This window comes from Maniola hyperantus, chromosome 6 (genome assembly GCF_902806685.2).
Source record: "Maniola hyperantus chromosome 6, iAphHyp1.2, whole genome shotgun sequence".
NCBI lineage: Eukaryota > Metazoa > Arthropoda > Insecta > Lepidoptera > Nymphalidae > Maniola > Maniola hyperantus.
This window is the reverse complement of record NC_048541.1, coordinates 6,053,115-6,081,102: the sequence shown is the minus strand read 5'-3', so window position 1 is coordinate 6,081,102 and position 27,988 is coordinate 6,053,115. Positions and strand designations below refer to the sequence as shown.

Genomic DNA, 27,988 nt, shown 5'->3' with positions numbered 1-27,988 from the left:
TCATTGCTATCACCTAACTTAACAGTCTGTCCATGTTGGGAATCTGATGTAGTTCATGTATATTATTTCTTATAAGTAAGCATCGAGTCGCCAGGCTGTGCACGATCCCAGTATGAGGCGATGTTCGTACATTGTCTGGTTATCGCGGCGATAACGCTCCGACCTGTGACCGGTAAATTCTTGTCTCATATCTGAGGCAATAATTGTAGTTGCTCGCATCATTCTCGTTCTTGTAGACTGCAGACTAAAGAAAAAAATAGAACATGAAACGGGCTATCAAAAGATCGAATACGTCTGGAAAAATTCTAACTTATTGGCATACAAAAGAAGCCGTTTGCGCGATGCGGAACGTAACCTTTGCCTACATCACTTTACTGTAACGTTTTAAATGTTCTTACCTAATGCAAGAGCTGCTGAATGTCTAATAAAGATATAAAAAACCGGCCAAGTGCGAATCAGACTCGCGCACTGAGGGTTCCGTAGTACAATTGTATTTTATCGACATTTTGCACGATAAATCAAAAACTACTTACTAGATTTCTTTCAAACCAATTTTCGGTGAAAGTTTGCATGGTAATGTACATCATATATTTTTTTTAGTTTTATCATTCTGTTATTTTTGAAGTTCCGGGGGGGGGGGGGGGGGGGGGGATACACATTTTACAACTTTGGAAGTGTCTCTCGCGCAAACTATTAAGTTTAGAAAATGATATAAGAAACCTCAATATTATCATTTTTGAAGACCTATCCATCGATACCCCACACGTATGGGTTTGATAAAAAAAAAATTGCGTTTCAGTTCTAAGTATGGGGAACACCAAAATTTATTGTTTTTTTTTCTATTTTTGTGTAAAAATCTTAATGCGGTTCACAGAATACATCTACTTACCAAGTTTTAACAGTATAGCTCTTACAGTTTCGGAAAAAAGTGGCTGTGACATACGTACAGACAGACGGACCGACAGACGGACAGACAGACATGACGAATCTATAAGGGTTCCGTTTTTTGCCATTCGGCTACGGAACCCTAAAAAGCACATTGGTTTTAGTTTTTTAATGCATATTATGTGTAATTTTGCAGATAAGCAATTAAGTACTCCACCGTTAAATGGGCTCATTTTACCCGGAGTTACGCGGCGGTCCATTCTAGAGCTGGCCAGCCAGTGGGAGGACTTGACGGTCAAAGAGGAAGTCATCACAATGGACCGCCTGATCCAACTCAACAACCAAGGACGAGTAAGTTGATTTTATAACAACTTGATATTATAATACACTAGATGATTTCTGTAGCTTCATCCTCGTGGATCTAAGTTTTTAAAATCCCGTAGGAACTCTTTGATTTTCGGGGATTCACCAGTTCTTTAATTATATTATGCGAAAAATCACGTTGCTCCGTTGCGGCTTGATTGAGGGACAAACCAACCAACAAATACTTTTGCATTATAATTTTTAGTATGATTTGTGATTTCCCTATTGCAATGTTACCTCTGCAACTGATAAGTAAATAACGACGAAGCCAAAATTACCTCCAAAATTTGTCCAGCTTAAGTATGGAAGGCCTATGTCAACAGTGGACGTCCACAGGCTGATGATGATGATGATGAAGTATGTTACAGAGTTATTTCTGCGTTTAGGGCAACCGACAGATCGACAGTCTCTAATCCCCAGGTCCGTCGGTTCGTTCAAGTTACATTAACAATCAACACATTTGCAGTTACTGGAGATGTTCGGCGCTGGCACCGCAGTGGTGGTAACGCCCATAAGCAACATTGGTTTCGTCGACGAAAACATCCACATACCGACCATGAACCAGTCGCAGCCAGTGTACCAGCGGCTCAAGGACACGCTCCTAGCCATCCAATACGGGCATATAGACCATCCGTTCTGCAAGATACTGTCATAGTACAATGTGAGTGACTCTATGCCTCTCAGTAGTCTAAGGCTGAGATCTATAGACCGTACTTTGACATTGCTCAGACTTAAGTTTCGGTTAAAGAGACAGATTTATGCTGGCGATAAAACGCTGTCTCGTTTTAACAGTATATTAATTCTGAGCAAAGTCAAGGTGTGCTCTATAGATTTGTGTGAGTGACTTAAAAACCAGTGAGTAAAATAGTGAACAATATAAACGGACTCTAAAGAGCTGTAAAATTAGGTACTTTAAAGCTTTAAATTGCGCGATGTAAATTATGTTTTTTATAAAAAAATTCGTGATACCGGATACTGTATTTGGTAAATATTAGGATTTAGAATATACCCGATTATAACGGTAAATAGATTGATACCATGGTGGACTTTTTTAAAATAAAAACTTATTTCACGTCTAAATTATAAGTTGTGAACAAAAGTTCCTACTCGCAGTACGCTCCTTACAAGCGTAGTTTCATGATTCATAATCAATCAAACTTAACGAAATTTTGTAGACACATTTTAGAAATTAGTGGTTGAGTTCGATTTGTTAGAATTCAAAAAAGAAAATGAAAATGAAAAAAATCTTTTATTTACCAAAGTTCAATTTTGTCAATTATAACATTGTCTGATGGTACCCACAATGGGTAGTCCTGTGTCGTGGGTACCTAAGAATCAAACTACGTTTGTAACAGTGCACTCGAGGTGACTTCCATTTTAGTTAAGTGTTGCTATTATATATCTGAGGCCCAATGCACACCGACAGTGGAGTGGAGCCGAGCTGCAACGTCTTTTTTGATAACAATTCAAACTAAGCCTTATTTACTTTAGCATAACACTCTGGCACACCCAAGGCGCTCCAGATCAAGCGCGCTGCACGTTTCTTTGTTTTCATTATACTAATTTTAACCGTATGTCGAAGTACATAAAGTTTAATTTGTTATCTAGGCTCTACTTTTAGGGATTGGCGTATAAAACGTATAGTGTAGTTTTAGGTACTAATGCTGTATTCTACAGAACATACTCTGACTTTTCTCTGAGTTAAAACGAAATAGATACATGTCAGAATCTGACATGTCTCTTTTTATTTTAACTCCAGTAAAGCCTGAGCAAAGTCGAAGTACCTACGCTCTATAAATTTCAGCTAAACTATAGGCAATACAAAATAACTCCTCATTTTAACTCTATAGGTCAACTGTCATGTCAAAAGTACGGTCACCTTTGAAATAAGGATTAAAATCGTATTTTTGACATGAAATTTGACACATAAAGTTAAAATGGCGCGTGTGGAGTTCAATTTTACGCGTTATATCACTGTCGCTTCCGACCACATATCGACCAGAATAACGACCTAATAGGTCAGCAACCCAACTCAGTGTATTTGTATGATTCTGATTAGATACAGGTCAATGGTAGAGAAAAACGTGCATAAAAATTTGCTATCTAGTATCTACGCATTTTGTGCTGTACTTATTTTACCATGCGACCTATCATAATGTAAATAATTAGTATTATTTAAACTTTGTTATCGTTTTGTTTAATTAGTAGCTTTTTTACGCAGCCAATTTTTTATGTTACTTGTGTTTGCCTGTGATGGTCTCCTTCATATATAGTTTCCTATTATTGGCTCATTTCATACATTTATAGCAGTAAATATTATATAATACAGCATTGATTCACCCAATAAAAGTGTCTACTGACTAGGAACAAGTACCTATATTCTCATGTAACAACTTAGAATTCGATTTTGAGCATTACATTAAAACAGTGCAGTACTAACTGGAAGAGCGTTGGCTTTTGGAACACGCACTCCATCCATTCAAAATCCGACCTGATCTGTTATATTATAAGTGAATGCACCTTACAGTCAGAGCCATTACGCACTGTCGACTACTCGGCCAGGCGACTAGTCGACGGCGACCGTGAATAGATGTCATAGGGTGTATGGTAGTCGCCGATTACGTGCACATCCACACTACGACTACATACACACTTCTATATAAATTATAGATTGTCACGGTCGCCGTCGATTAGTCGCCCAACCGACTAGTTGACAGTGCGTAATGTCTAACGGCGGTTACGCACTCGTCCGATCCGAGTCCGTGAAAATACGTTCCTTTTGTATGACATATATGTCGTAGTTAATCGCTGGTATTCTCACGGATGACGGATAGAACTCGGATGACGGAAGTGCACACACGCACACTCGGATCGGATGAGTGCGTAACCGCCGTAAGGGCCAGCGCAAATCAGCGGACAGAACAGCAGACGATACTTTATATCCTTGTTAATCAACTGAATTTTAAATAAATTAATCGATATACCAGCTAAAATCATGAAAAGGAGGTTTATTTGTGCTCTTTGTCAAGAATGTTACTTTCACTGTCATGTTGGCTATGATAGCCAACATGACAGTGAAAGTAACGCAATATATAATCTTTTTTTCTATTTATAAAAATGAATCGCTGAATTCTTTTTTTATAATATTCCTTGAAGTACGAGGACGGTTCTTAGGCTGCCTGTCCACTGGTGCGGAGCGGAGCGGAGATGTGTATTGTTGACCAATCAGAGTTTTGTCAGATAACGGAATGAAATTATCACGTTATTTATCGACAATCTGATTGGTTTGCTCAACACATCTCCGCTCCGCTCCGCACCAGTGGACAGGCAGCCTTACGGAGAGAAAAATTTAAAAAATTGCCTAAAAATTAATCGACTGTTAGGCGGTACGAAGTTCGCCGGGGCAGCTAGTTGTATATATTATTAAGTAATAAGTAGGTATAATGAACCTACTCTGTTTACTATAATTTAATAGTAGGTACTTATTTAAAAACATGTTAATTTAAGATCGCGAATAGTGTAACTATTCCACAATATACTTACATACTATCATTTCATATTTTGCTTTAATTAATAAATAATTTATATTTATTTATGTGTTCTCTATGTGTACTTATTTTACAAGAAATGGTACAATGTAACAAATTATTATACTTATGTTGAGTTCTAGACTAATATGAGACTTTACAATAGTTACCTATGTAGGTACTAACTGCTAATAGTAATAACTACATTCATTGCTCTAAATAGTCCAGAAAAGGGAATGTAATTTTCCTGTATAAATTAGTAGCTTTTGCCCGCGACTTCGTCCGTGGCACATTTATAATTCATACCCTATGTTACTTCTAGATAAAGTGGCGTTCTAATGGTGAACAAATCATTAAAATTGGTTCATTAGTTTCAGAGTTAATTTATTACAAAGAAACAAACAAATCTTTCCTCTTTTTAATATTGGTATAGATAAAATAAGTATAGTTCAGTATTTAATATTAAATGTGAAGGAAGTAAACCTTGAAAAGATACAATAACGCGTGCCATTAAGTAGGAAACGAATCGAGAAGCGAGGCGCTAATCATTTCGTCTCACTCGCACGCCATACCTACCTATCCCTTTCACACACTTGATTACTGCATGAAAAATAATCAGGATCTTGCCTTCATAGTAATAAAACACAAAAAAGTTTTTACTGCGTCAGACTACTTTGAAACCATTCAACCGTTTTGTCCCTTATTGGTTTTATTAGAAAGGAATTGGTTTTTTAGTTATTTTTTTTGTTATTGTTTGCGTTGTTTTGTTATTGTATTTTGTTAATTTTTTGTCTTGCCTTAATTTCGATACTTATCTTACTTTATCAATTGTTAGGTATCTAGGTCGCAGGAGGAGAAGGACAGCTACAGGACTGCCCGGTGCCTCTCGAGTTACCCCCCGCGTCCTCAGAATTGTAGGGATTATATTATATTCCCCTTCCCCACTTTTGGATTCGCTTCTTTAATGGCACGCGTTATAAAGACTAAATTACTTGATATTAATAAAATGTAAATATTAATTTGTAAATATGAATCGGTTAAGGCAAAAAAATAAAAACATTCAATAAAATAACCGTTGGTAGTTTGTTACTAAATATATGTTATAATTACTAAACATAATAATTATTTATAAATGATTATTGCAATAAGGAAAAAATTAATATGTTTTTATTGGATAAATAAAATACACACAATGCACAAACTTTTGAATGAAACTGGTTTTTTTTTCATGTACATTATATGGTGGCCTAAGAGCCAGCGCGTGCCAGACTTTCCTTATTTTATAGAAGCTGAAAGTTTTTCTGCGCATTGTCCCCAACACTGGAAGAAATGTTTGTTTGGATCATAGTGGCTTTGGGAGATAACAGGTAATAAAGGTGTAAAAAATCCTACATCAAAATATTAACTCTAATTTTGTAATATTACAAAATTAGAGTTTATACTTTATACTTTGACTTTTATTCTTCAGAATAGTATTATAAATCACGTCATGTATTGCCAGACACTTAGTATGATGGCAACCCTCTGCCAGACACCTTTAAAGTTATTAACGTTTATGGGTGTCTGGCGGGGGTTCTGACAACACTAAGTGTCTGGCAATCCATGACCGAACTTCTAATACTACTCCGAAGAAAATATAAAAACCTTTACATCTGTTATCTCCCAAAGCCACCATCATCCAAACAAACATTCCTTCCAGTGTTGGGAACAATACGCAGAGAAACGTTCAGCTTTTATAAAATAAGGAAGGTCTGGCACGCGCTGGCTCTAATTGGGACAGGTTTTCATAAAAATCGCAACTATACTTACTTAGTTCTAAACTAAATAAGATCTGTTGAACGTCGTATTTTTTCCAAATACAAACCTTTACGAATTCATTGTAAGAAAACACAGTGCCTGTTGAAATGATGTCATTTTATACAACAATAATTATTATAAATGATAAAAACTGGTCAAATACGTGTCGTACTCGTACATGAAGGGTTCCGTACTATCGTACAAGAAATAACACTTTATTTTATTTTTCATGGCAGTAGTTTGAAATGTTTATTATTTAGCGGCAATAGACATACACTCTGTGAAAATTGTAATTCTCTACTTATTACGGTTCGTGAGATACAGCACGCTGACAGACAGACAGACGGACAGCGGAGGCTGCTTAGTAATAGGATCCCGTTGGCACCATGTCTACTCTTTTATAAAACTATTGAGAAAATTTCCTTTGTGCCCACATAACCACAAAGAAACTACGACGGCATATTTTGGGCTAAGAGGTTACTTAGGTCTGTATCTTCCTCAAAACTATCAATAAACTGATTGTTGTATTACGTAGCTATCAGTTAGTTGACCTTTGGGATGACTGCTAAACAGCTTAAAGCGCTACCGAGAATTTGACGTATAATCTTATTTTTATCAGAGAAATGAATGTTTAATCATTATTTATATTATATTTTATAAACAAAACTGTGGGTAACATAATTACCAATTATTATTATAAAACTGGTCGTAAGATATTGTATAGTCGGCAACAGATCAAGATGGATATCGGGGAGGGACCGCCCCGCACACCCGCACAGCCCCCGCGCTGACCCGGTGCGGGTGAACGCGGATCACGTGCGGGTGTCCCTGCCGCCTCATACCCTGATTGCGATTTCAGCCTGTCGCGTACTATACACAAGTCAAACTAGCAGATCCTCGGTTTTATAACAAGAATAGGTAGGTGTGTTTGGTAACGCATGAAATTTTTAAAATATATGCAATGAATGCATAAAAGTTTTACCTTGAAATATGCGGCCTCCTTTTAAAAAAACCGGCCAAGTGCGAGTCAGGCTCGCGCAATGAGGGTTCCGTACTACAGTCTTCTTTTTTCGACATTTTGCACGATAATTCAAAAACTATGATGCATAAAAATAAATAAAAATCTGTTTTAGAATGTACAGGTGAAGACCTTTCATATGATACCCCACTTGATATAGTCACTCACTTCGAAAGTTGAAAATACTAATTATTAGTTCATGACCACAATTTAATTTTTTTTGTGTGATCTAACCCTAAATTCACGGTTTTCAGATTTTTCCCCAAATATCAGCTATAAGATGTACCTACCTGCCAAATTTCATGATTCTAGGTCCACGGGAAGTACCCTGTAGGTTTCTTGACAGACAGACAGACAGACAACAAAGTGATCCTATAAGGGTTCCGTTTTTCCTTTTGAGGTACGGAACCCTAAAAATGTTAGGACTCGCACACGAAGGATTCCTCGTACACGAAACGACACTTTGGAATGTTTGTTATTTGTAATAGAAATACACATTCATTGAAAATTTCTACTTTCTATCTACTACGGTTTACGGGATAGTACAGCCCGTTGACAGACAGACGGACAGACAGCGGAGACTTAGTAATAGGGTCCCGTTGGCACTCTTCGTGTACGGAACCCTAAAAAGTAATGGCGAACTTTCATGACACACAGGGCAAAAATTAAATAATTTATTAGTTTAATATATTTTATTCATACCGTAGCAAAGTTATAAAAATGTATGTTTCTTATATCTACGAGAATAAACGTGACGCTCGACATACTTCGACGTGACTTCGTTACTCGGGCGGCAAGGGCAAATCGTCGTCGAAGTCTTCCAGATGTTTCTTTTTTTTACTTTCAGAACGGGCGCTAGACCGTGTCGTCGGTTGCATGGAGTCATGGGCGAATGTGTCGTCGCTATTCCTAGAACAAAAATTATACAATCAACAATCTATATTAACTTTATAGTGCGACGTATACAGGGGGTTAGTACAGAAGTCGTGATTATCACGTTGCGATTATCGCAATTCGCTGAATTTCAGGGGCCTACCGGCTACCACCGTAGTTTGACAGCTCCTGTGAATATTCACTCAGCTGAAATAAATTGTTGCAGTAATACCTACTTACCATAAATTCAGTCAACCACAACAATTGGGATTGTAGCAATGATTGATGCATGCAGCTTTTCCGTAAGCGTTCGTTTATCTTACTATTCTTACCACTCCCAAAATAATAATTTATGACTAGGTAAGTAGGTACTACTAATACTTAGGTAGGAACTTCTAATTCTACCAATATACCATCTAATTTGAATTTCTTCATTAATATCAACTGCGCAATATTATGATTTACATAAATTCATGACTTGGAAAGTGAATGAAAACTGTTTAATATATTGTGTTATGTAAGATACCTACTGAGTGACGTAGTTGGCTTTTGAAGGTTTTCCCTGATAATTGGCAGTAGGGTATGTTTTAGCGTTAAACTATCGTGAGTGATTTTTTCATTATAAATGTAAGTAGAATGAAATATAGTGAGTAGGTAAAGCCGGGTTCTTCTACATTTATAATGGGGTGTGTACCGACTTGTTGCATACAGGTATAATATTTATAATTTTGTGTAGTCGAGAAATTCCAACAAAACATAAAAGTATCTAGGTATGTACCTATTTTGCAACCCATCGCCATCGTGTGCGCCCGCGTTCCTTCCCCAATTGTCATCAAGACCTGTCGCATACTATAACAATATTATGTAGATTTGGGTTACATTTGCAAATGCTTTTAAGATTTATTACTAAGTGTAAAGCCTGGAGTCGACCTGAAGCGCGCCGAATCGAGCCGAAACGCATTGATTAAAATTTGTATGACACCATTCGATTCGGCGTACTGCGGCGCGTCCCTACTGATCGACGGAGTTCTATAGTAAATATCATCATCATGATCGCCGTTTCACTACAGAGCATGGATCCCCCTCTCAGAGTGAAAATGATTTGGCCAAGTGCGGATTGGCAGACTATGGTAAATATATAGGTGGTGAATTATGGCCAGGATTAAAAGTAGGTATTCTGATCAAAATGTCGGACAAAAAATAATGTTTGTAAATTCATCTGTGGAACTGGAGTTTAGCTGATAGCAACTTTTATTTCATTTGCCCTCTGATAACTCTTTAAGAGAACACAGCACAAACAAGCTCATTACTTCTACGAAAGTGACTTGCACTCCTCTAGTATGAATTTTTACATCTCGACAACGTTGATCGATTTTGATTATAGAAAAAAAAGTTAAATACTTACTTCAAAAAAACCGACTGTGCAGAAGCCTCCAAAACTTAATACGTCAATACTAAAAAAAATCTCAGCCGGGGTAAATAAAACTAGATTGTTAAACATGTTATTGCTTTCGACACAAGTTTGATTAAAGTATTTAGGCTTCTGCGCAGTCAGGAGTCTTGTTTATTTAATAAAATTATTTTTTATTTCAAGTAGGTATAGTTCTTTTTTTTTTTTTACTGTACCGTAAGATAAACCGTAAACATTATCGTACAATTGTAAAAGAAACCTACTAGTTACAACTCTAACGAGACTAATTTAGAAGGATTTTTTTAAACATGTTTCGATACTCAAAATCTATTAACCGAGTAGTGTAAACTTATACTAAGACTACATGCGCCTCGTACAACTACTATAACTGTAATGAGACTCTAATTTAGAAAGGCTTTTTTAAATCATGTTTCGATACTCAAATCTAATAATCGAGTAGTGTAAACTTATCCTATGACTACAGGGTATTTACTTGGCTTGCGCCGATGTTATTGACACGGCTTGTCGTCTTGTACGCCTACACAAGTTTTAAAATCGAGGTATAATACGTGACAGGTCGACATGGCAATCGGGGTATGAGGCGGGGGGACATCCCGCACATCCGCACGTTGCCCACGCTGTCCCACACAGGATTAGCGCGGGGGCTGTACGAGTCGCCACCCCGATTGCCATATCGACCTGTCGCGTACTATACAACAGTGGCGTGTACAGGGCTTAAAGTCAGGGTATGCATTTAGCTAGGAAACTATTTACTGTCAGGTCATAAATCATAATGAAAAAAAAGCATACTGTTTTTACAACTAAGGTAGAGGCATACAAACCTACCTACGCAGTGTTTGTATGCCTCTATGACCTGTACGCGCACTGGGCACTGACGTATATAAAAACTTACGTGCGCGCACGCGCTGGAACTCCTGACGCAGACGTTGCGCTGTCAGCTCGAGATATACCTGGAATTTTTTCATTATCTAAGGGCCTATTTCCCAACCGCCAAATAAACTTTATCTTACGTATAAATTTGACATTTCGACAGATCCCTATTGTCACAAAAACTGTCACATTGTCTTTATTCGTTACATGAAGTTAATCTAGGGATTGTGAAACAGGCCCTAAATATATAAAACATCGGTCAAGTGCGAGTCAAACTCGCACACATAGGGTTCCGTACCATTGTGAAAGAAATAACACTTTTTAATTTTCATGGCGGCTAGTTTGAAATTTTTATTTATACCGGCAATAGAAATATCTACACATTCTGTGAAAATCTCAACTCTGTACTGTTACGGTCCATGAGATACAGCCCTCTGACAGACAGACGGACGGACAGCGGAGACTTAGTAAAAGGGCCCCATTGGCACCCTTCGGGTACAGAACCCTAGAGATATTGGTTGTAATTTTTCAAGTGGCCACTACCTTTGTTTGCTTGGTGAAAAACAATGTATTTTTTTCCAGCTGGATCATGGAGCCCCGCGTAAGCCCAATCCAAGCACTTGGACCTAGAAAGCTGAAATTTTGCTTAGGGGTTCCCTTTATAATACAAACATAGAATAAGGCCGGATTTTTCAATCTTCCGCGAGAGCGACGTTTTTCATTCTAAAACAGTTCTTTCTAACCATAATTGAATATCGATATGAAGGCAGTGGAATTTTTAAAAGTCACTTACAAATAATATCTACCTACCATAATAACTAAACAGTGACCTATCGTTATCAGTTATTGTTTTTCACTCTTAAGACAACAACTTATATTAATGAGAGAACTGGCTTGATCTGGTTGCCTTTATCTGAGGTCTATGATCCACATCACCCGATGCTGTAATCGCCCGTAATCGTAAAACGTTTGGTACGACATACGGAAAAAAATTGCCTTGGCACATTTTATTTTTATAAAAAAAATCAGGGGCCACCCTAAGCTAAATACTAAATGTTTAAGTACCTACTAAACAACTTTATATTTTTCTGAGGTGCAACGCGCGAGGTAGGTACGTACTCCGATGAGTCCGAGCTCGTAAACCGGGAGCACGCTATTTAAACGATCGTAACCGCGCGCCCACTTTTTAAATTTTTAACGAGTAGTTATACAGAGTAAGTCCACAGGCTACAAGCATGTTGAAAAATAATATTACTTACTACAAAAATGCACCTGATCGACCATTTCGATGACGTCAAGATGTAAGCCGAGCGAAAGATTAGTATAAGAGACGTTGCGTGCGAGCGGGAGGAACGCATTCCACTGGGATAGACAGACAAGTTATTAAGGCGGAATTTTAAATTATAAGTTTGAATGATCTCGTTAATTCTATATTAATAATAATAATAATTAATATACTTAGCAGATAGGATTTTTAAATAATATTATCTTAAATAATATATTGTGACGATGTAGAGTTAAAAAGTGTCGTTGCCAAATATAAATTGAAATAATTGTTTGACCTAAATATAGGTAAAATTGTCTATTTAGTATTAACTTACTGCAATTTCACTGAAAAACATGTTTTCGTATCTTCTGTTATGTTTGTGACGTTGCATCATTTATTTGCAGTGGGATTTATCGCCTTTATTAGTCGATTATTTGCTTTTAATTACTTGGAACTAGTTTCCATAGCATTTGCTGTTATCTTAGACACTACTAGCTGCTGCCCGCGACTTTATTCGCATGTTTTTCTTCCTTTGTGTTCTTCTGTGGAATTAAGGCATTTTCCTATGCCAGCCAATTTCAACCTCCGGCAAGCCAAATATCTCTGTGTAGAATTTTGTCAAGATCGGTTCAGCATCTTTCGCTTTTATATAAGTACCTATGGATAAATAAGATGTACCTACCTACTTAATATGTAAAATTCCACAGAATACCAGAAACATTCGGGTATAGTTTATCTCATGTCTGTGTTCCACTTTACATGTTTCTGGTTATACCTACTTAAACACATTGAAAAAAAAATAGTATGTACCTACCTACTTAGTTATTATGTTATCTATCTCCTATCAATAGCAACATAACAACATCAGCCGAATAACAGTACGTGTGAGTCATCGTGAATGGCCGGTTTTCGATGTGAGCGACGCGACGTCCTAAATGGGGAGTTCGAGAACTTTCATTCCATCGTCAAAAATAAATCAAAGATGGAACCCGCGTGTTTTACAAAAAATTACAGTTAAATCAAAACTCAAATCTTTTAAATTTCTCATCATGAAATTGTACGATTTACGGTTATCTATCATCGGAGATACGACATGCGGGGCGCTTAAACACCTGAGACTGGTGATTCATAGACCCTGCTCGCATTGGCTGTTTTCAAACGTGCATAAAGCCAGTGAGCTTTAGCCTTATATCAAGGTTAAGTAAAGAAAAAGAATAAAGGGGAAGAAGATCCCCTACTTCATTGTTTTCCTTTCGTTCTCACAACAGCAAAAGGCCGTTAGTGCAAATAAGATCGCTGTCACAGTACAGCGGTCGTATTTGCGATGTTGCTATAGAATAGCGTTATATCTATATCATTTTTAAGCTATAGTCTTCTATAGTCTTAAGTCTGAGACCTTGGTACCATCTTGGCACATTCCGATATACTTAGTGCATATTTTGTGAACTCACTCACCATAATATTTGTTCTATGTTATCAACTATCAACCGTCATGTCAAAAGTACGGTTTGCCCTTCGATTAAGGATTACATTGTACCGCATTTTTGAAGGGAACCTTTTTACCCGACTGTGTATATAAAATTGCTAAGAATAAAAATGGCGGATTTTATACGCTTTAATGTACGGGCTGAAAAAAATCCAGTGCCAACCGCAGTGGGGGTTTTTATTGAAAACTTTTTAAATATGTAACTGGTTTCAACACTGGTGACGTGTACCTACTCATTGAGTTTGTGTATTAAGCTAATTTCAACAGCGACAGAATCTGTTTACCTTGCATTTGTTGTACAGGTGATTGGCTCGCTCCCGAAGATCCGCTGCCCGCTGACGTAATGCTAACTGTAGATAAGGAGAAATTATGTATCTTTTCTTTATCTTCATGTTATTATGTCAAATGGAATCGAAACAGATTGAAGCTTTAATCTTATAAGTAACAAGTTTTTATTATTTAAACCCTATTTTTTTATTATTTAAATAACCTAAATGTCGATTTTCACGTCTCTAACTTCAAAAACATAGGACTTTCATACAACCTTTGACCCTCCCTTTCACCCCCTTAGGGTGTAATTTAGTTAAGAGAAACCTACCTAGTCTAGAAAAACCTACGTTTCAAATTTCAAGTTAAAATAACAATATTTAAAACTTTTCTATAAAAACTTTTCCCCCCTATTTTACCACCCTTAAGGGGGGAATTTTCCAAAATGACTTATACAGGTTTTTATTATTTAAACCTATTAACCTAAATGTCGATTTTCACGACTCTGACTTCAAAAACATAGGACTTTCATACAACCTTCCACCCCCCATTTCACCTCCTTAGGGGGGGGGGGGGGGTTTGGTCTCAACACCGTTTCTTAGCTGACACCTACTGTAGGCTTTATAGTTCTTGAGATTTCGTGATTAGTCAGTGAGTGAGTGAGTGGTATTTCTCTTTTATATATTTAGACTAGCTTATGCCTGCGGCTTCATCCGCGTGGACTACACAAATTTCAAACCCTTGAAATTTCAAAGGAGGATTGAATTTTCAAAGACTCTTTATTAGCGGATGTTTACGGCATAAAAGCTATCTGCATGCCAAATTTCAGCCCAATCCGTCCAGTAGTTTGAGCTATGCGTTGATAGATAAGTCGGTCAGTCAGCTTTTCTTTTTATATAACATTTACACTATTTTGTTTTCCAAAGCAAAATAAATCTGTCTTATCAACCGGTGATGAGAAAACAAAACAAGAATCATGTCACTTAATTTCATAGAACCCCAGAATACCTACTATGAATTAATTCGCAAAATTAAGTGCTCTAGTTTTTCCAAAAGATAATTTTAAACACCTACAAAAAAATAGAGCACTCTCTCTCACTCTCTAGACTCAATATGACGCATCTTTTTATTTCTTCTTCTTCTCTCTCTGGGCTGGTTTCCGCACATAAACGTTTCCGTCTGTTGTGCGTGATATTTTTATTTATAATCTATTCTATTTGATCTAAAAATATCCATTATTATATCAGTATAATATTCAAATAACAATTGCTTGCATTCTCATTTTTACTAGCTTCCGTGTTTAATCATCAGCTAATTCCTAAACTGTTATCTGTTATAAACTGGAGTATACGAATAATTACTCAAAAACATTATCCCAATTCTGTGAACGTTTCGTATTATTAATTTACGTACGTCATCAACATAAATTATCCTTATCGGGGTTCAAAGTTGGCGATAACGTTCTCACTTTTGATACCATTGTACCATTTAAACAAAAACAACGGGGGGTTTGTGTCCGTGAAGCGATGAAAACAACTCGCCTCATAACATTCGTGATACAATGTGCTACAACAACGAAGATGTGGGAGCTATAATAAAAGCAAATTGATAACACATGTATGTTTTGTTTTATTCTCAACTTGGCAACAACTGTAATAATTTGCTGACGTCAAATTCTGTTATGCTCTGACTATTTACAAATGAAATAAACAACAAGCTAATTTTTTAATAATATTTATGGATTTCATTCATCTCACTGGCATAAAGATGTAAAAGGTATAAAGATTTCTGTTTTACTTGGCGCCCCATTGTGGTGCGTCTTGTTCGAGTCCAGCAGTGGGTGTTTCCACAGATCAGTTTAATGATTACCTAATGGATGTGACCAAATGTTTACCTACGCCATCTAATCTGATTGGTCTGTTCCTGCACGTATCCATTCCGCTTCACTTGTTGCTCACTCTTCAACGGCAACGTGTTCAGTGCTGTTCGGCTAAAGCGAGACAGATTTATGCCAGCGATATACCTATCTCCTTTTAGACATCTATAAAGCGCACGCTTTATAGATCTCAGCCTTAGACTTTCTATAGAATTCTCTGTGACTTTCTATCTATCGCTGCTTAAAGTGCGAAACCATCGAATACTATTCTCTATCCGCGGAAAGAAGTTAGTATAGCGCTCTCTCTGTTACGAAATCCATACAAATGATAGATGCAAAACTCTTACTGGGCGTTAATCATTTTGAGCCACCAACCAATCACAAACATGTTTGGAAAAAATATTCGAAATTAAATTCGATTTTTTTTCAAAAACATTCTAAATTGAATTCGAAAATGTTTTCAAAAAACATTCGAAATTCAATTAGAAAACATATGTAGCTTCGTTTATAATTGGCTGGTTTTTCAAAATGGTTAGGGCCCACTGAGACTTTTGCCTCTATCATTTGTATGGGATTACGTAACAGAGAGAGCACTATACTAACTTCTTTCCGCGTATAAAATATCAATGAATGCCATTTTCTGAACGATCAACACCAGTGAAGTACCTAAATCCAACTTAAACTAAGTATTATATTTATATAATCCAAAGTACTACTTATATACGGACCTCTCTCTTGTTGTTTGTGGCGCGCCTGCGCTCGTTGCAGCTCGCGGCTCCACGCACTCGTCTCCTCCAGGCGCTGGTCTCCGCACAGCTTCACGATTAACTTCAGACCTGTACCAGGTCACATATTAGGTATTTAGTATAGTTCTTGCATTTCACGAGGGCGAGTGGCTAATGCTTGTGTTAACTGTTAAGTTGTATCGGTATAAGTAAGGTACATCTGTGCGTTTGCGAGCGCTTGCTCGCGAGTCGCGACTGATTGGTCCCACATGCACGCACACGCACACTTACACAATGCCCTTGTATACGACGTAACCACAAGTAAAGTTCACTCGCCTTCGTGAATTGCAAGAACTGTACATGTTATTTGCCGCGATGAAAGCGTCAGCCTCCTATTATGAGGTTCCAGTGTTCGCAGTGGTAAGCGCTGTGGTCTTGTCAGTGGGAGGTCCCGAGTTCGATTCCCGGTAGGGGTTTTGAATTTCATAAATTCTAAATTTCTGGTCTGGTCTGGTGGGAGGCTTCGGCTGTGGCTAGTTATCACCCTACCGGCAAAGCCGTGCACCAAGCGATTTAGCGTTCCGGTACGATGCCATATAGAAACCAAAGGGGTTTAATAAAATAGAATAGAATAGAATGTTTTTTTATTCATGTAAACTTTTTACAAGTGCTTATGAATAGTCAGGTAGTTTTAATTTACCACTGGTTCGGAACGCCGTTCCCACCGAGAAGAACCAGCAAGAAACTCGGCGGTTGCTCTTTTTAATTTTTCAATTAACAATGATATTATACCGTACTATACAAGCCATTGCAGCCCCGTGCATTGCTGGAGCGAGTCAAATCCAAGCTTTTTTATCGTTTACATAGTCTGCGACTGTATAATATGCTTTTTTTAGGAGCATACTTTTAACACATTTTTTAAACTTGTGTAAAGGCAAGTCTAAAATTGCTTGTGGAATTTTATTATAAAATATTACACTCATTCCCACAAATGACTTTCCCACCTTCCAGAGGCGGAGCGCAGGAGTAGCTAGCTTATTTTTGTTTCTAGTTTGCCTATCATGGAGATCACTGTTTTTTTTTGTAACTGTGAATGTTTTGTCGTACAAAAATTATATTATTGTAAATATATTGGGAAGCTACTGGAAGAATACCTATTTCCTTAAATATCTCTCGTAGGGAATAAAAACGTAAAAAAACTGCCATACCCCTTCCGGTTAGTCCGCATCTTAGATCTTAGATTGCATCATCACTGAATGAATAAATGAATTAAAAAAACGTACCTATAGCGTTTTGGCATTTAAATAGAGATACCACTTGGTTGGTGGGTAAGGTGAAGAAAAACATCAAGGGGAAACCTCCATGTATGAGGGTTCTCTATAATGTTCTCAAAGGTGTGTGAAGTCTGTTAATCCGCACTTGGTTAACGTGGTGGACTGTTGGTTGAGACACGTGCTCAGGTTATTTTAAAGATTTCACTTTTTATCTGTTCTACAAATATCCAAAACACGTGATACCGTAGCCGCCATGTTAATTCTCACTGTGAAGTCACACGGATTGAAGTTGTCATGTATTTCACTAAGAAAATACCGTTACCAATACGTGTGACGTCATGACAGCTCATGAACCTAAAAAGATGGCTCTTGAACCTAAGAAGAACCATATCACCACTCACATTGAACATTATCAGGAAATCTTGAATTAAGTTTCTTATAGAGAGCTAGGGCTTCTTGGTACCGACCAGTGGCACGCAGACAGCCTCCTAGTAGTAGTCCCCATTCCGGCTAAACAAAATAAACAAAATCAGATATCATAGTACGCGACAGTCAGGGGGGTAAGGGGGGGGGAGCATCTCGACCTACTCTATATATCTCGACTATAATATAAAAACGTTAAAATTGCGGAGTCGCACTGTTGCCTTCCACTTACACAAGTACCTTCTTTTATATTACTAATTTAAATAGACTTGAAAATAAATTTACATTTTTCGTTTGTTTCTTTTTATATAGAACTCCAATTAGTAGGCAATTAGTATCCAAAGAAAAAGTGCTTTAACTTGCTTTCGTAGTTTGTGGCTTGGTTATGAGAGTATTATGATATTAATTCTGAAGGAATGTGGAATGCTACTTTTGTGTCAACTCACATTATTGGGCTGCAACCTCGCAGCGCGGCGGTAGTACTGCAACGCTTGCTCGGGTGATGTCTCGCTCGCCAACCACTGCAGCACGCTCACATCACAAGGCCAAACCGCTTCCACCTATGTGGATATTAAATTATGATGCCCAGAACTGTAGGAACAGACACTTCAATACAAACTTAAAGCAGATTTTAGGTAGAGATCTATAGAGCGTACTTTGACTTTGCTCATGGAGACTTAAGACACTGTTAACTGAAACTTAAGTCTGAGCAAAGCCAAAGTAAGCTCTACAGATCTCAACCTAAGACTCAAGCATTGTCTCAGTGGCGGCCACGTCGCAGTGGCCAGTTAGTTCTTCTCCGATTGAACAAGTCCAGCGGCCACATTCTGGTCGCGCGGCCAGCAAAAACATCACTCAATGTGTATACACACTTGTCACGGCGTCCACCCGTTTTTCTTATGTATACCGAAGGCCGTCGTCGTTAAAAATTCAAAGTAGAAGAGCCATATGGAATCAATCAGATGACCATTCTGATAACGCTTGGTCGTTAGGGGCATCCTAACTGGCCCCCAGAGGAGCCGCAGTATAGCCCGCGCATGTACTGGTCGCTGCGGCTACGACCGCGAGTCCTGGCCATCTAATGCGTTATGACTGAGTCTAAAGACGAGATCCTCCTCCTCCAGATTGAACTACGGTATGGTAGGCATTTTTGATTTCTTAGCTAATAGATCATCACAGGAATAATAAGGGCAAGTATTCTAATAATAATCGATTGGTACATACGTCTTGGTAGTGATGTTTGGCACTCTGTGCGTCGCCCATGTCGCTGTGCAGCTGCGCCAGCGCGCACGTCACTCCCGCGTCCCAAGTGCCTATCATGCTATACCTATCAAATTAATAAAAAATACGAGTTCCTACATTTTGTCCGTGTGGATTTATGTTTTATAAATCCCACTTTCCTATGGGGGTTTTAAAAATCTAAATCTTTGATTCTCCGGGATAAAAAGTAGCCGTGCCGGGATACAAGCTATCTTTGGTCGAAATAAATTAAACGGATGAGCCGTGAAAAGGTAGCAGACAAACAAATACACTTTCGCATTTATAATATTAGTACCTTTGGAGTCAAGGTCGTTGCGGATGCCAATATTTTGACATCCGCGAATGTGGATACGGATTACTAGAATTTCACATCCGCGGAAACAGATGCGGATGTCTGGATTAATGCGAATGTACCGCATATGCGGATGCATCGATGCGTGGATGTCTGGATTCATACGAAATTCCGCATTTTCGAATGCAGATGCGGATATCCGTAACACCCCTGCTATGGAGTATGGATATTTACACCCAGCAATTAAGACGGGAAATTGGCTTCTCACTAACATGCGGAAGCATTATACGCATGTGCATGAGTAGCCACATTCCCAATAGTGTATTTTGGAGAATGCGGGTTGCGCGCATGCATCTTGCTTGGTTGGTGGCTTGCTTTTCCTGCATGCTTAGCTGTGGGAAGGCAGGCGGTGCATATCGCATGCTGCACGTTACAACATGCAAATTTGTTTGTTTCTATTGTTGTTGGGTTATACTTAAAGCTCCGCAAAGTAACGCATCTATACAAGATTTACCAATGCTCGGCGGCGGACACCGCAGTGTCGTCGTTGTGCGAGTGCGCGAGACGCGCTAGGCCAGCCGCAGCCAACGCGCGCAGCGTGGCGCCCGCGCCTGCTGCGCCGCGGATGCGCTGCCAGCGCGCCTCTGCGCCGCTCTCTTCGCCCGTCATCTCCAGGGCGAGAGCTGAAAAACAATCTTATTTTAATTACAAGTATATATAGTACGCGACAGGTCGCGATGTCAAACGATGAGGTAACGCCCCGTACACTCGCACATCCCTTTCGCTAACCCAGTGCGGGCGAGCACGGGTGACGTGCGGGTGTGCTGGGCATCCTTCCGCCTCATAACCCGATTGCCATCTCAACCTGTCGCAGACTATAGCTTGCGCTAGACGATAGTCATCCATACTAAATTATAAATGCGAAAATGTTTATGTCTGTATGTTAGATTTTCACGTTTAAGCCGCCTTTGCCTTACGCCTTTCCTGTATAAATTGCGCCTAACATGAAGGCGCACTAGCGTAGTTGTTACCCGAGTCATGCATCACGATGAGGTCGGTGGGGTCGAGGTGCGTGGCGGCGACGAGGCGCGCGGCGGCGGCGGGCGGCGCGGGCGAGGCGGGCTGCGCCAGGTCGGCCAGCGCGCCGCACACGCGCGCCGCGCAGCCGTACGGGTCGTCGCGCGACGCCGCTTCGCTCAGAGACCGCGCCTCCGAGTATTTACCTAGCTGGCATTCAAACTATCATTAAAAGTCTATTCTGTAACAAGGTGTATCATGGCGCATGAAAGAATAAAAAGAAAATGCATTTATTTGTTGTTGGCGTTACAAATAAATAAAAACAAAGCATACAAACGTAACATTTTGGGATTGGTAAAATATTGGGGTGCCAAATGCTAGTTCTTCTCGGTAGAATAGGCATTTCGAACCAGTGGAAGATGTATAGGTCATAGGAAGATGTATAGGCCATCATATAGTAGGTATCCACGTAGGTAATATGCTAGAAAATCTAAAAAAGTAAAATAAGTTCAGAAAAACTTACCGCATATGCAACGAAAGCGGCATCGGCGTTAGCTTCTGCACGCAAAACTCTATCATTAGGATGCGCCCGCGCGACCGCTTTCAGCCGCTGCAGCGCTCGAACCCCGGCGGCCATCGGCCCCGCACTCGGGTTGGAGCCCGCCCCTGCAGCGCTCCGCAGCGTCGCCAAAGCGCTGCCGAGCTCCAGCCGCGCGCCCGCGCCTCCACCCGAGTACCCGCGAAGAGCTTCCACACACCACGACGTACCACTACTTTATGGTAATTGGCATTAAAGAAACGATTAGCATTTCCGAAAAACAGAAAATGCTAAGGAATGTTTGAAAAACAAAAAAATAAAAGGAATTAGGAACCGAAACATTTTTATATTTTATCGATTTACAAATACACTTTCTTACTTCGGCTTACTTAAATTATCCATACTTCCATACTAATATTATGCGAATTATAATGCGAAAGTGTGTCTGTCTGTTAGCTTTTCACGGCCCATCCGTTTAATCGATTTCGATGAAATTTGGTACAGAGATAGCTTGTATCCCGGGGAAGGACAAATCAAAGAGTTCCCACAGGATTTAAAAAAACAATCTACGCCGACTAAGTCGCGAGCATCATCTAGTTATCAATAAAACTAAAAAAACCTGTCTTTTTTATGTGAGAGCTCATATAAGATATAGTACGCAACAGGTCGAGATGGCAATCGGAGTATGAGGCAGGGGGACTCCCCGCACACCCGCACGTTACGCACGTTATCCGGCACCGAATTAGTGCGGGGGCGGTGCGGGTGTGTACCGGAAACCTGGTTCTTTATGCCCACACCCTAAGGTGAAACTTACCCTGAGTCATCGTCGCGGTGCGTGCGCGCCTGGGGCCGCATGAGCGCGGCGGCGGCAAGCGCCAGGCACCGCTCGGCGAGCGCGGCGGCCGCTCGAGACCAGCGCGACAGTTTGTCCCCGCGGACTACGTCGCGTACTACACACTCGTAAGCGTCATTTTCCTGCGATAACATTCACAAATAAAAAAAAACGTTTATTTATAAATTATGCTACAAATCAAGTGGGAGAAAAAGAGACTTACATCGTCAACAGCGATATCGTGATGGTAGGTGGGCGGCTCCACGTCCAGCATGGCATGGAACGCCGCTTTGCCGCCCTCTGCGTCGGCAAGGGCCACCGAACACAACACTAGGTGTAAACCTACAGCAAAGTAAAAAATTCCTAAAAGGCCGGCAACGCATCGGCAGTTCCTCTGATGCTGCCAAATGCCAATGTTCATGGGCGGCGGTAATCGCTAGCTTTGGTTTTTTTTAATCTCTTGGGAACTCTTTAAATTTCCGGGATAAAAAGTCGCCTATGCTCGTCTCCAAATTTCATCAAAATTTGTTTAAAAGACTATTTCACATTTATAATATTACTAGCTGATGCCCGCGACTTCGTACGCGTGGATTAAAGTTTTTAAAAATCCCGTGGGAACTCATCAATTTTCTAGGATGAAAAGTAGCCTATGTCCTTCCCCGGGATATAAGCTAACTCTGTACCAAATTTCATCAAAATCAGTTGAACGGTTGGACCGTGAAAAGCTAGCAGACAGACAGACGACAGACACACTTTCGCATTTATAATATTAAGTATGGAAGTATGGATTGTTCATACCTGTCTGAAAATCACCTTGCTCGTGCATTATATGTTGAAAATTCGTAACAGCATCACGAAATTTACCCATACGTACGAGCAATAGTCCAATATTGTGCATCACCTTCATTCTGTAAAAACCCGTCATAATAACTATGCTTCAATGCAAGGAACCATAGAGCCTCAATAGCTCAACGGGTACAAGAGTGGACTGAAAACCGAAAGGTCGACGCGACGACGGTTCAAACCCCGCCTGTTGCACTATTGTCGTACCTACTCCTAGCACAAGCTTTACGCTTAGTTGGAGAGGGAAGGGGAATATTAGTCATTTAACATGGCTAATATTCTTTTTAAAAAAAATTGTTTTAGCAGATTGTAGCAAATTGTATATCAAGGACTTTCGCAAAGTATTGCCTGTTTCTATAGAACAAAGATATACCTACTTTGCGAGCCGTGGTCATAAGCGGAAGGACCTGTAGGGCGATTGTCTAAAACCTGCATCAATCATTATTACAATCTCAATTGTTCTGATTGGCTGAATTTGTGCGATTCTTGTTGCAACAATGCATTGTGGCCAATAGTGAGCGAGCATTAACCAATCAAAGATGATTGCGATCGTGACATTGTAGCTGTCAAACAACCGCGGTAGGGCCACTGGATTCGATTCCTAGCAAGGGCAATCTGGGGAATTGTTAGTTCTAAATAGCCTCTGGTCTGGCATAGCTAGAACCTCCCTGCCGGCAAAGCTGTACCGTACCGCCAAGCGATTTAACGTTCCGGCACGATATGCCGCTTAGAAACCAATTAAGGGTTTGGGTTTAACAAAATTGCTACACCCCTCCGGGTTAGCCCACTTCCATCTTAGACGGCATCATCACTTACCACCAGGTGAGATCAGTCAACGGCTAACTTGTAGTTAAATAAAAAAAAATTGACAGTCAGTAGGGTCTGCCGACAGAAGTGGAAACTTAAAACTATGAAGAAAATTAGGAGTTCTTACCCTTGTAAGAACTCCTAGATTTTTTTCATAGTTTTAATAGTTCATAGTTTACTCCGACTACCGAAAGCATACTTGATACTTCTATGAAATTGAACCGTAACAGGTAGCCTTAAGGAACAAATTTTAAGAATTAATAAAATTAGCATGTCAATAATGCGACCTTGAAGTTTTTACCCATTTTACCCATTGGAATCGCCAAACGCGCGTCTATAGAAGTTTTCACTTCAAAAGATGTCAGGACATCTTGTTGAAGTGAAAATTACTGCGGTAGTGTGAAGTTGTTGTTGTCTACCAATCCGCACAAGGCCAGCGTGGTAGACTATGGCCAAAACCCTTCTCACTCTGAGAGGAGACCCGTGCTCTGTAGTGAGCCGGTGATGGGTTAATCATGATGAGTGTGAAGTTGGGGCATACCTTAAATCTTTTTCAGCTGTAGGTGTTTGATCTAATGCCATTCTATAAAGTTTCAGTGCTTTTGGGTGTTCACCCATCTTAAAGTAAATATTGCCCATATTTACCTGCAAATACATAACATGTCATAAATTATAATAAGTCATCCGGTGGCTTAGTAGATATTAGTTATTTCATCAATCATAAGTAATTTGTAAAAGTTCATTATATTAATTTATCCGCTATAGGCACTTGTCCCACACCGCCAATAAAGAAGCGCTACTAGCTATCGATTTTTCTCTCGCTCAAGAAACGTACAATCGACCTGTATAGTATACAGGTGCGACGAATTGCAAACTTGCTCAGCTCAGCGACAAAAATATCCCAACTGTACATTCGCTTTTTGTTGCTCGCCTATCAACTCGTTTGTATTTTTTAGCTCAACTCGTCGACGATGGGACAAGTATGACATTTGTAGCTTGATATTAAAGAAACATTGCATAATATTTGTTAATATCAACCATACTTTGAGTCTGTTGGCGTGCGGAAAGAGCTTATTCCTGGTGAGAAGTTGATACGTGTTAAGTGCTTCGGTGTACATTTCATTTAGTGCGTACTGGTCAGCCAAATTGCAGAGTACCTGTAAGTCGTAACGTAACTTAGAACCCATCGCTTTACATTAACTTTAATAAGATTAACTCTTGCGGCGCGGTGGCCCGGAACCTTATGAGGTAGCGTAAAATTTGGCACATACTTTAAATATAAATATAAAACCTACATTAATCCTATTCTAACTGACAGTATCTTTCACAAAATCGATTAAGCAGATAGGTCCTGAAAAGCTAGCAAACAGAGTAACAGACACACTTCATAATAATTAAAAAATATTAGTCTGGATGGAGTTTATTTTTAAGCTATCTTTTTATAGGTAGGTACCATAAGACCATGACTATGCCTTCGCTATTTGTCCTTTGTATAACTAACACCATTGTCTGTGAGAGACGCATGTCTGCGCCACGTCTTCGCATGTCCACGTTTCTGTATACAAGTGCCTTAAGTTTTATAATCCTAACAATCTTCTATACATACAGCAAAAGTTAGATCCAAGTTGTGAGTGTCTCCTAAGTTCGCCTGCTCCTGCACTCGAATTAACTGCCTTTCCAACGTAGAAGCTTCTTGAGCTTTCGCTAGTGCCTGGAAACCAAAATAAAAATATGAGTATCATAGGCTTAGTATATTTTATTTTGCACCAAACGTTGGTAGAGGTCGAGCGTTGAAACACTTTAGCATTAAAATAAAATAGGCTTTAGCTGCCTTGTTTTTAGTTCAATCTCATCCATACATTTACAGCCAGCACTCCAAGCGGAAACTTTGCGAACTTAAAATTGACGTTACTGAAGTTTCGACTTTAAATCAAGTAATTTTAGGTTTATTTTACTCTGACGTTATTTCGGTTCAATATAACAATTTTCAATTATATTGGTAAAATCATAGGAAATTTTCTTGCCTGGCTCAGGTTTTGTTCTCGTTTACTGACATTTTCTTCATCCGAGTTGGATCGCGCGCTCAGCATACAAGATTCCTCTACCAAGGTCATTATTTTAGATTCCATTTGTTTTATTTTATCTTCGACACTGAAATTATATTACTCTCATAATTATCGTAATAATAAACGACCTAATTTAAATGGGCGAGTATTTGAAGAAAGGCATTCGACGTAGTAAGCATACATACCTAATATAATATATCATCACTGCATTATAATCCATACAAATATTATAAATGCGAAAGTGTGTCTGTCTGTCTGTAAGCCTTTCACGGCTCATCCGTTCAACCGATTTTGACGAAATTTGGTACAGAGATAGCTTACATCCCGGGGAAGGACAAAGCTCTACTTTTTATCCCGGAAAAGAAGAGTTCCCACGGGATTTTTGAAAACCTAAATCCACGCGAACGAAGTCGCGGGCATTACCTAGTGAAAATATAAGAAATTCGCGTAGGTAGAGTTATATTAGTTTTTCCTGATTGCCTATTAAATCCCAAGTATAGTTCGCGACAGGTTGAGATGGCAATCGGAGTATGAGGCGGGGGGGCGCCCCGCACAACCGCACGTTCGCCCGCACCAGGTAAGCGCTGGTGCTGTGCCAGGCTAGAAACACTCATATCTAGAATGCGTCAAATTTAACTCCTGACGCGCATTTTAACTCCATTTTAGTTATTCCGTTTTAACTTTTTGTGTCAAATTTCATGTCAAAAGTACGATTTTAGTCCTTATTTTAAAGGTAAACCCAGTCAATGGCTAAACCGTACATTTGACACGACAGTTGACCCATAGAGTTAAAATGGCACAGATTACATAGTAGATCCAGTATCTGTATGTGTTTATGCACCTTTGGGTGAAACGATACCTACGAACATGCTTCAAAATATCCCGTCAGCAGTCTATACAAGTCGTTATACGAACCTGTCTTCTTTCTTCTCTTCCCTGCTGGGCGTGTCTCTCGTGGAGGTGTAGCCGGCGGCGCGCACGGCCGTAACGGGGCGCGCAGCCGCCGTCCCCGCGCGGGACTGCCCGCCGCGCACGCTCACCGTGCCCAAACGGAACATCTGAAATATTCTACTCAAAGTCATGTGCTTAAATTGCCCCACCCGCCTAGTAAAATTATTGAATTTTCCAAAAGTTTTTTTTTCGCATGGGCCACTTTTGTAATTATAATCACTTGCCCAGCTATATAATTGAAGCGCGAGAAAGTTAAAAGAAAGTTGAAAAAACTTCTGTTAGAAAAGACATACCCATTACTTGAGGCGCGTACACTTTGCTCGTTTATTTTGTACTAGACCCCACAGCAGACTGTCAGAAATAAGAATTAATAGGTGCAGTACACTTACAAATTCTGTCCTTACAATAAAGTCAAATTGCTGCCCTGGTAAATTATACACATGCTTTTGATGTTCGCAGAGTGCTTAGTAATAGGATACCGTTGGTAATCATTCTTCAGGTACGGAACCCTAAACAGAGTTTACTATGCAACAACTGCAGGGCAGATTTTATTATTTTGCACCGCAGACCACCACATATAGACGCCTAATAGCCGGACACCCCTGATCGCCAAACTTAGGCAGTTGCGTAGGATAAAAGTCGGCCCACTCCCGTTCGGTACCCTCATTCCGCACATTGTCACAACAAATCATTCTCCCCTGTCCCCCGCCAACATTTTACGATTTTGTTTTCATGCATAACCTTGCATATATTAGTACGGATATCGACATGCCTCTTAAATCTATATATTGATAATTTATTTATTATTTAACGAGCCGTGATAGTCTAGTAGCTAGGACGGACATCGCATGCACCTCCAATTCGGGAGATCGGAGTTCGATCCCGGACCTCTAAATTTTCAGAGTTATGCGCGTTTTAAGAAATTAAATATCACTCGTTTTAACGGTGAAAGAAAACATCACGGAGAAAACCTGCGCGCGTGAGAGTTCTATATAATGTTGTCAAAAGCGTGTGAAGTCTGCCGATCCAGCAAGGCAAACAAGCCAATACACAGTACGATACGGAATTACAAAAATGTTTACTAACCCCAGTGCCCATCCGACTTGGCACTTGTCTGCCAATCCCAGCACTGCGCAGCGTCTGCTGGAAGGCCTGATCTTCTCGCAGGCTCCTGGTGTCTAGAGCCGGGGACACGTCGTTGAAGCCGGCGTATAACTCGTCTTCGTCGTCGATCACGATGGCCGTCCGCGGCGGTTTGTCTGCACCGTGCCTGGACATACTGTATCTGGACCCTAACAT

The 27,988-nt window shown here is 39.7% G+C and overlaps 2 protein-coding genes across 5 annotated transcripts in view; one reads left to right on the top strand and one right to left on the bottom strand.

The window, feature by feature from the left end:
• Bcat (Branched chain amino acid transaminase) overlaps positions 1 to 10,059 on the top strand; it is a 21,648-nt gene extending 11,589 nt beyond the window's left edge. The window contains exons 7-9 of one of the 2 annotated variants that reach the window (XM_034969587.2): positions 1,082 to 1,236; positions 1,715 to 1,909; positions 8,438 to 10,059. In XM_034969587.2, the coding sequence (XP_034825478.1) occupies positions 1,082 to 1,236; positions 1,715 to 1,903 (344 nt within the window). In that variant the 3' untranslated portion in view covers positions 1,904 to 1,909; positions 8,438 to 10,059. Of the gene's footprint in view, positions 1 to 1,081; positions 1,237 to 1,714; positions 3,380 to 8,437 lie in introns of those variants that run through there. The other variant, XM_034969586.2, reaches the window with a different exon arrangement.
• nompB (intraflagellar transport protein 88-like protein nompB) lies at positions 8,264 to 27,988 on the bottom strand. 3 transcript variants are annotated; one of them, XM_069498975.1, is made up of 19 exons: positions 27,776 to 27,988; positions 26,654 to 26,796; positions 25,697 to 25,823; positions 25,279 to 25,383; positions 24,716 to 24,829; positions 24,214 to 24,317; positions 22,821 to 22,930; positions 22,246 to 22,364; positions 22,005 to 22,165; positions 21,176 to 21,425; positions 20,667 to 20,862; positions 20,150 to 20,318; positions 19,308 to 19,410; positions 18,530 to 18,643; positions 18,062 to 18,170; positions 16,390 to 16,497; positions 13,803 to 13,868; positions 10,788 to 10,845; positions 8,264 to 8,499 (listed from the first exon to the last, which is right to left on the bottom strand). In XM_069498975.1, the coding sequence occupies exons 1-19, from the start codon at positions 27,986 to 27,988 to the stop codon at positions 8,373 to 8,375; spliced, it is 2,496 nt and encodes an 831-aa protein (XP_069355076.1). In that variant the 3' UTR covers positions 8,264 to 8,372. The 3 variants fall into 3 exon arrangements, with proteins under 3 accessions (XP_069355076.1, XP_034825483.1, XP_069355078.1); XM_034969592.2 differs by having other exon boundaries at positions 21,176 to 21,422; XM_069498977.1 differs by lacking the exon at positions 27,776 to 27,988 and adding an exon at positions 26,983 to 27,038.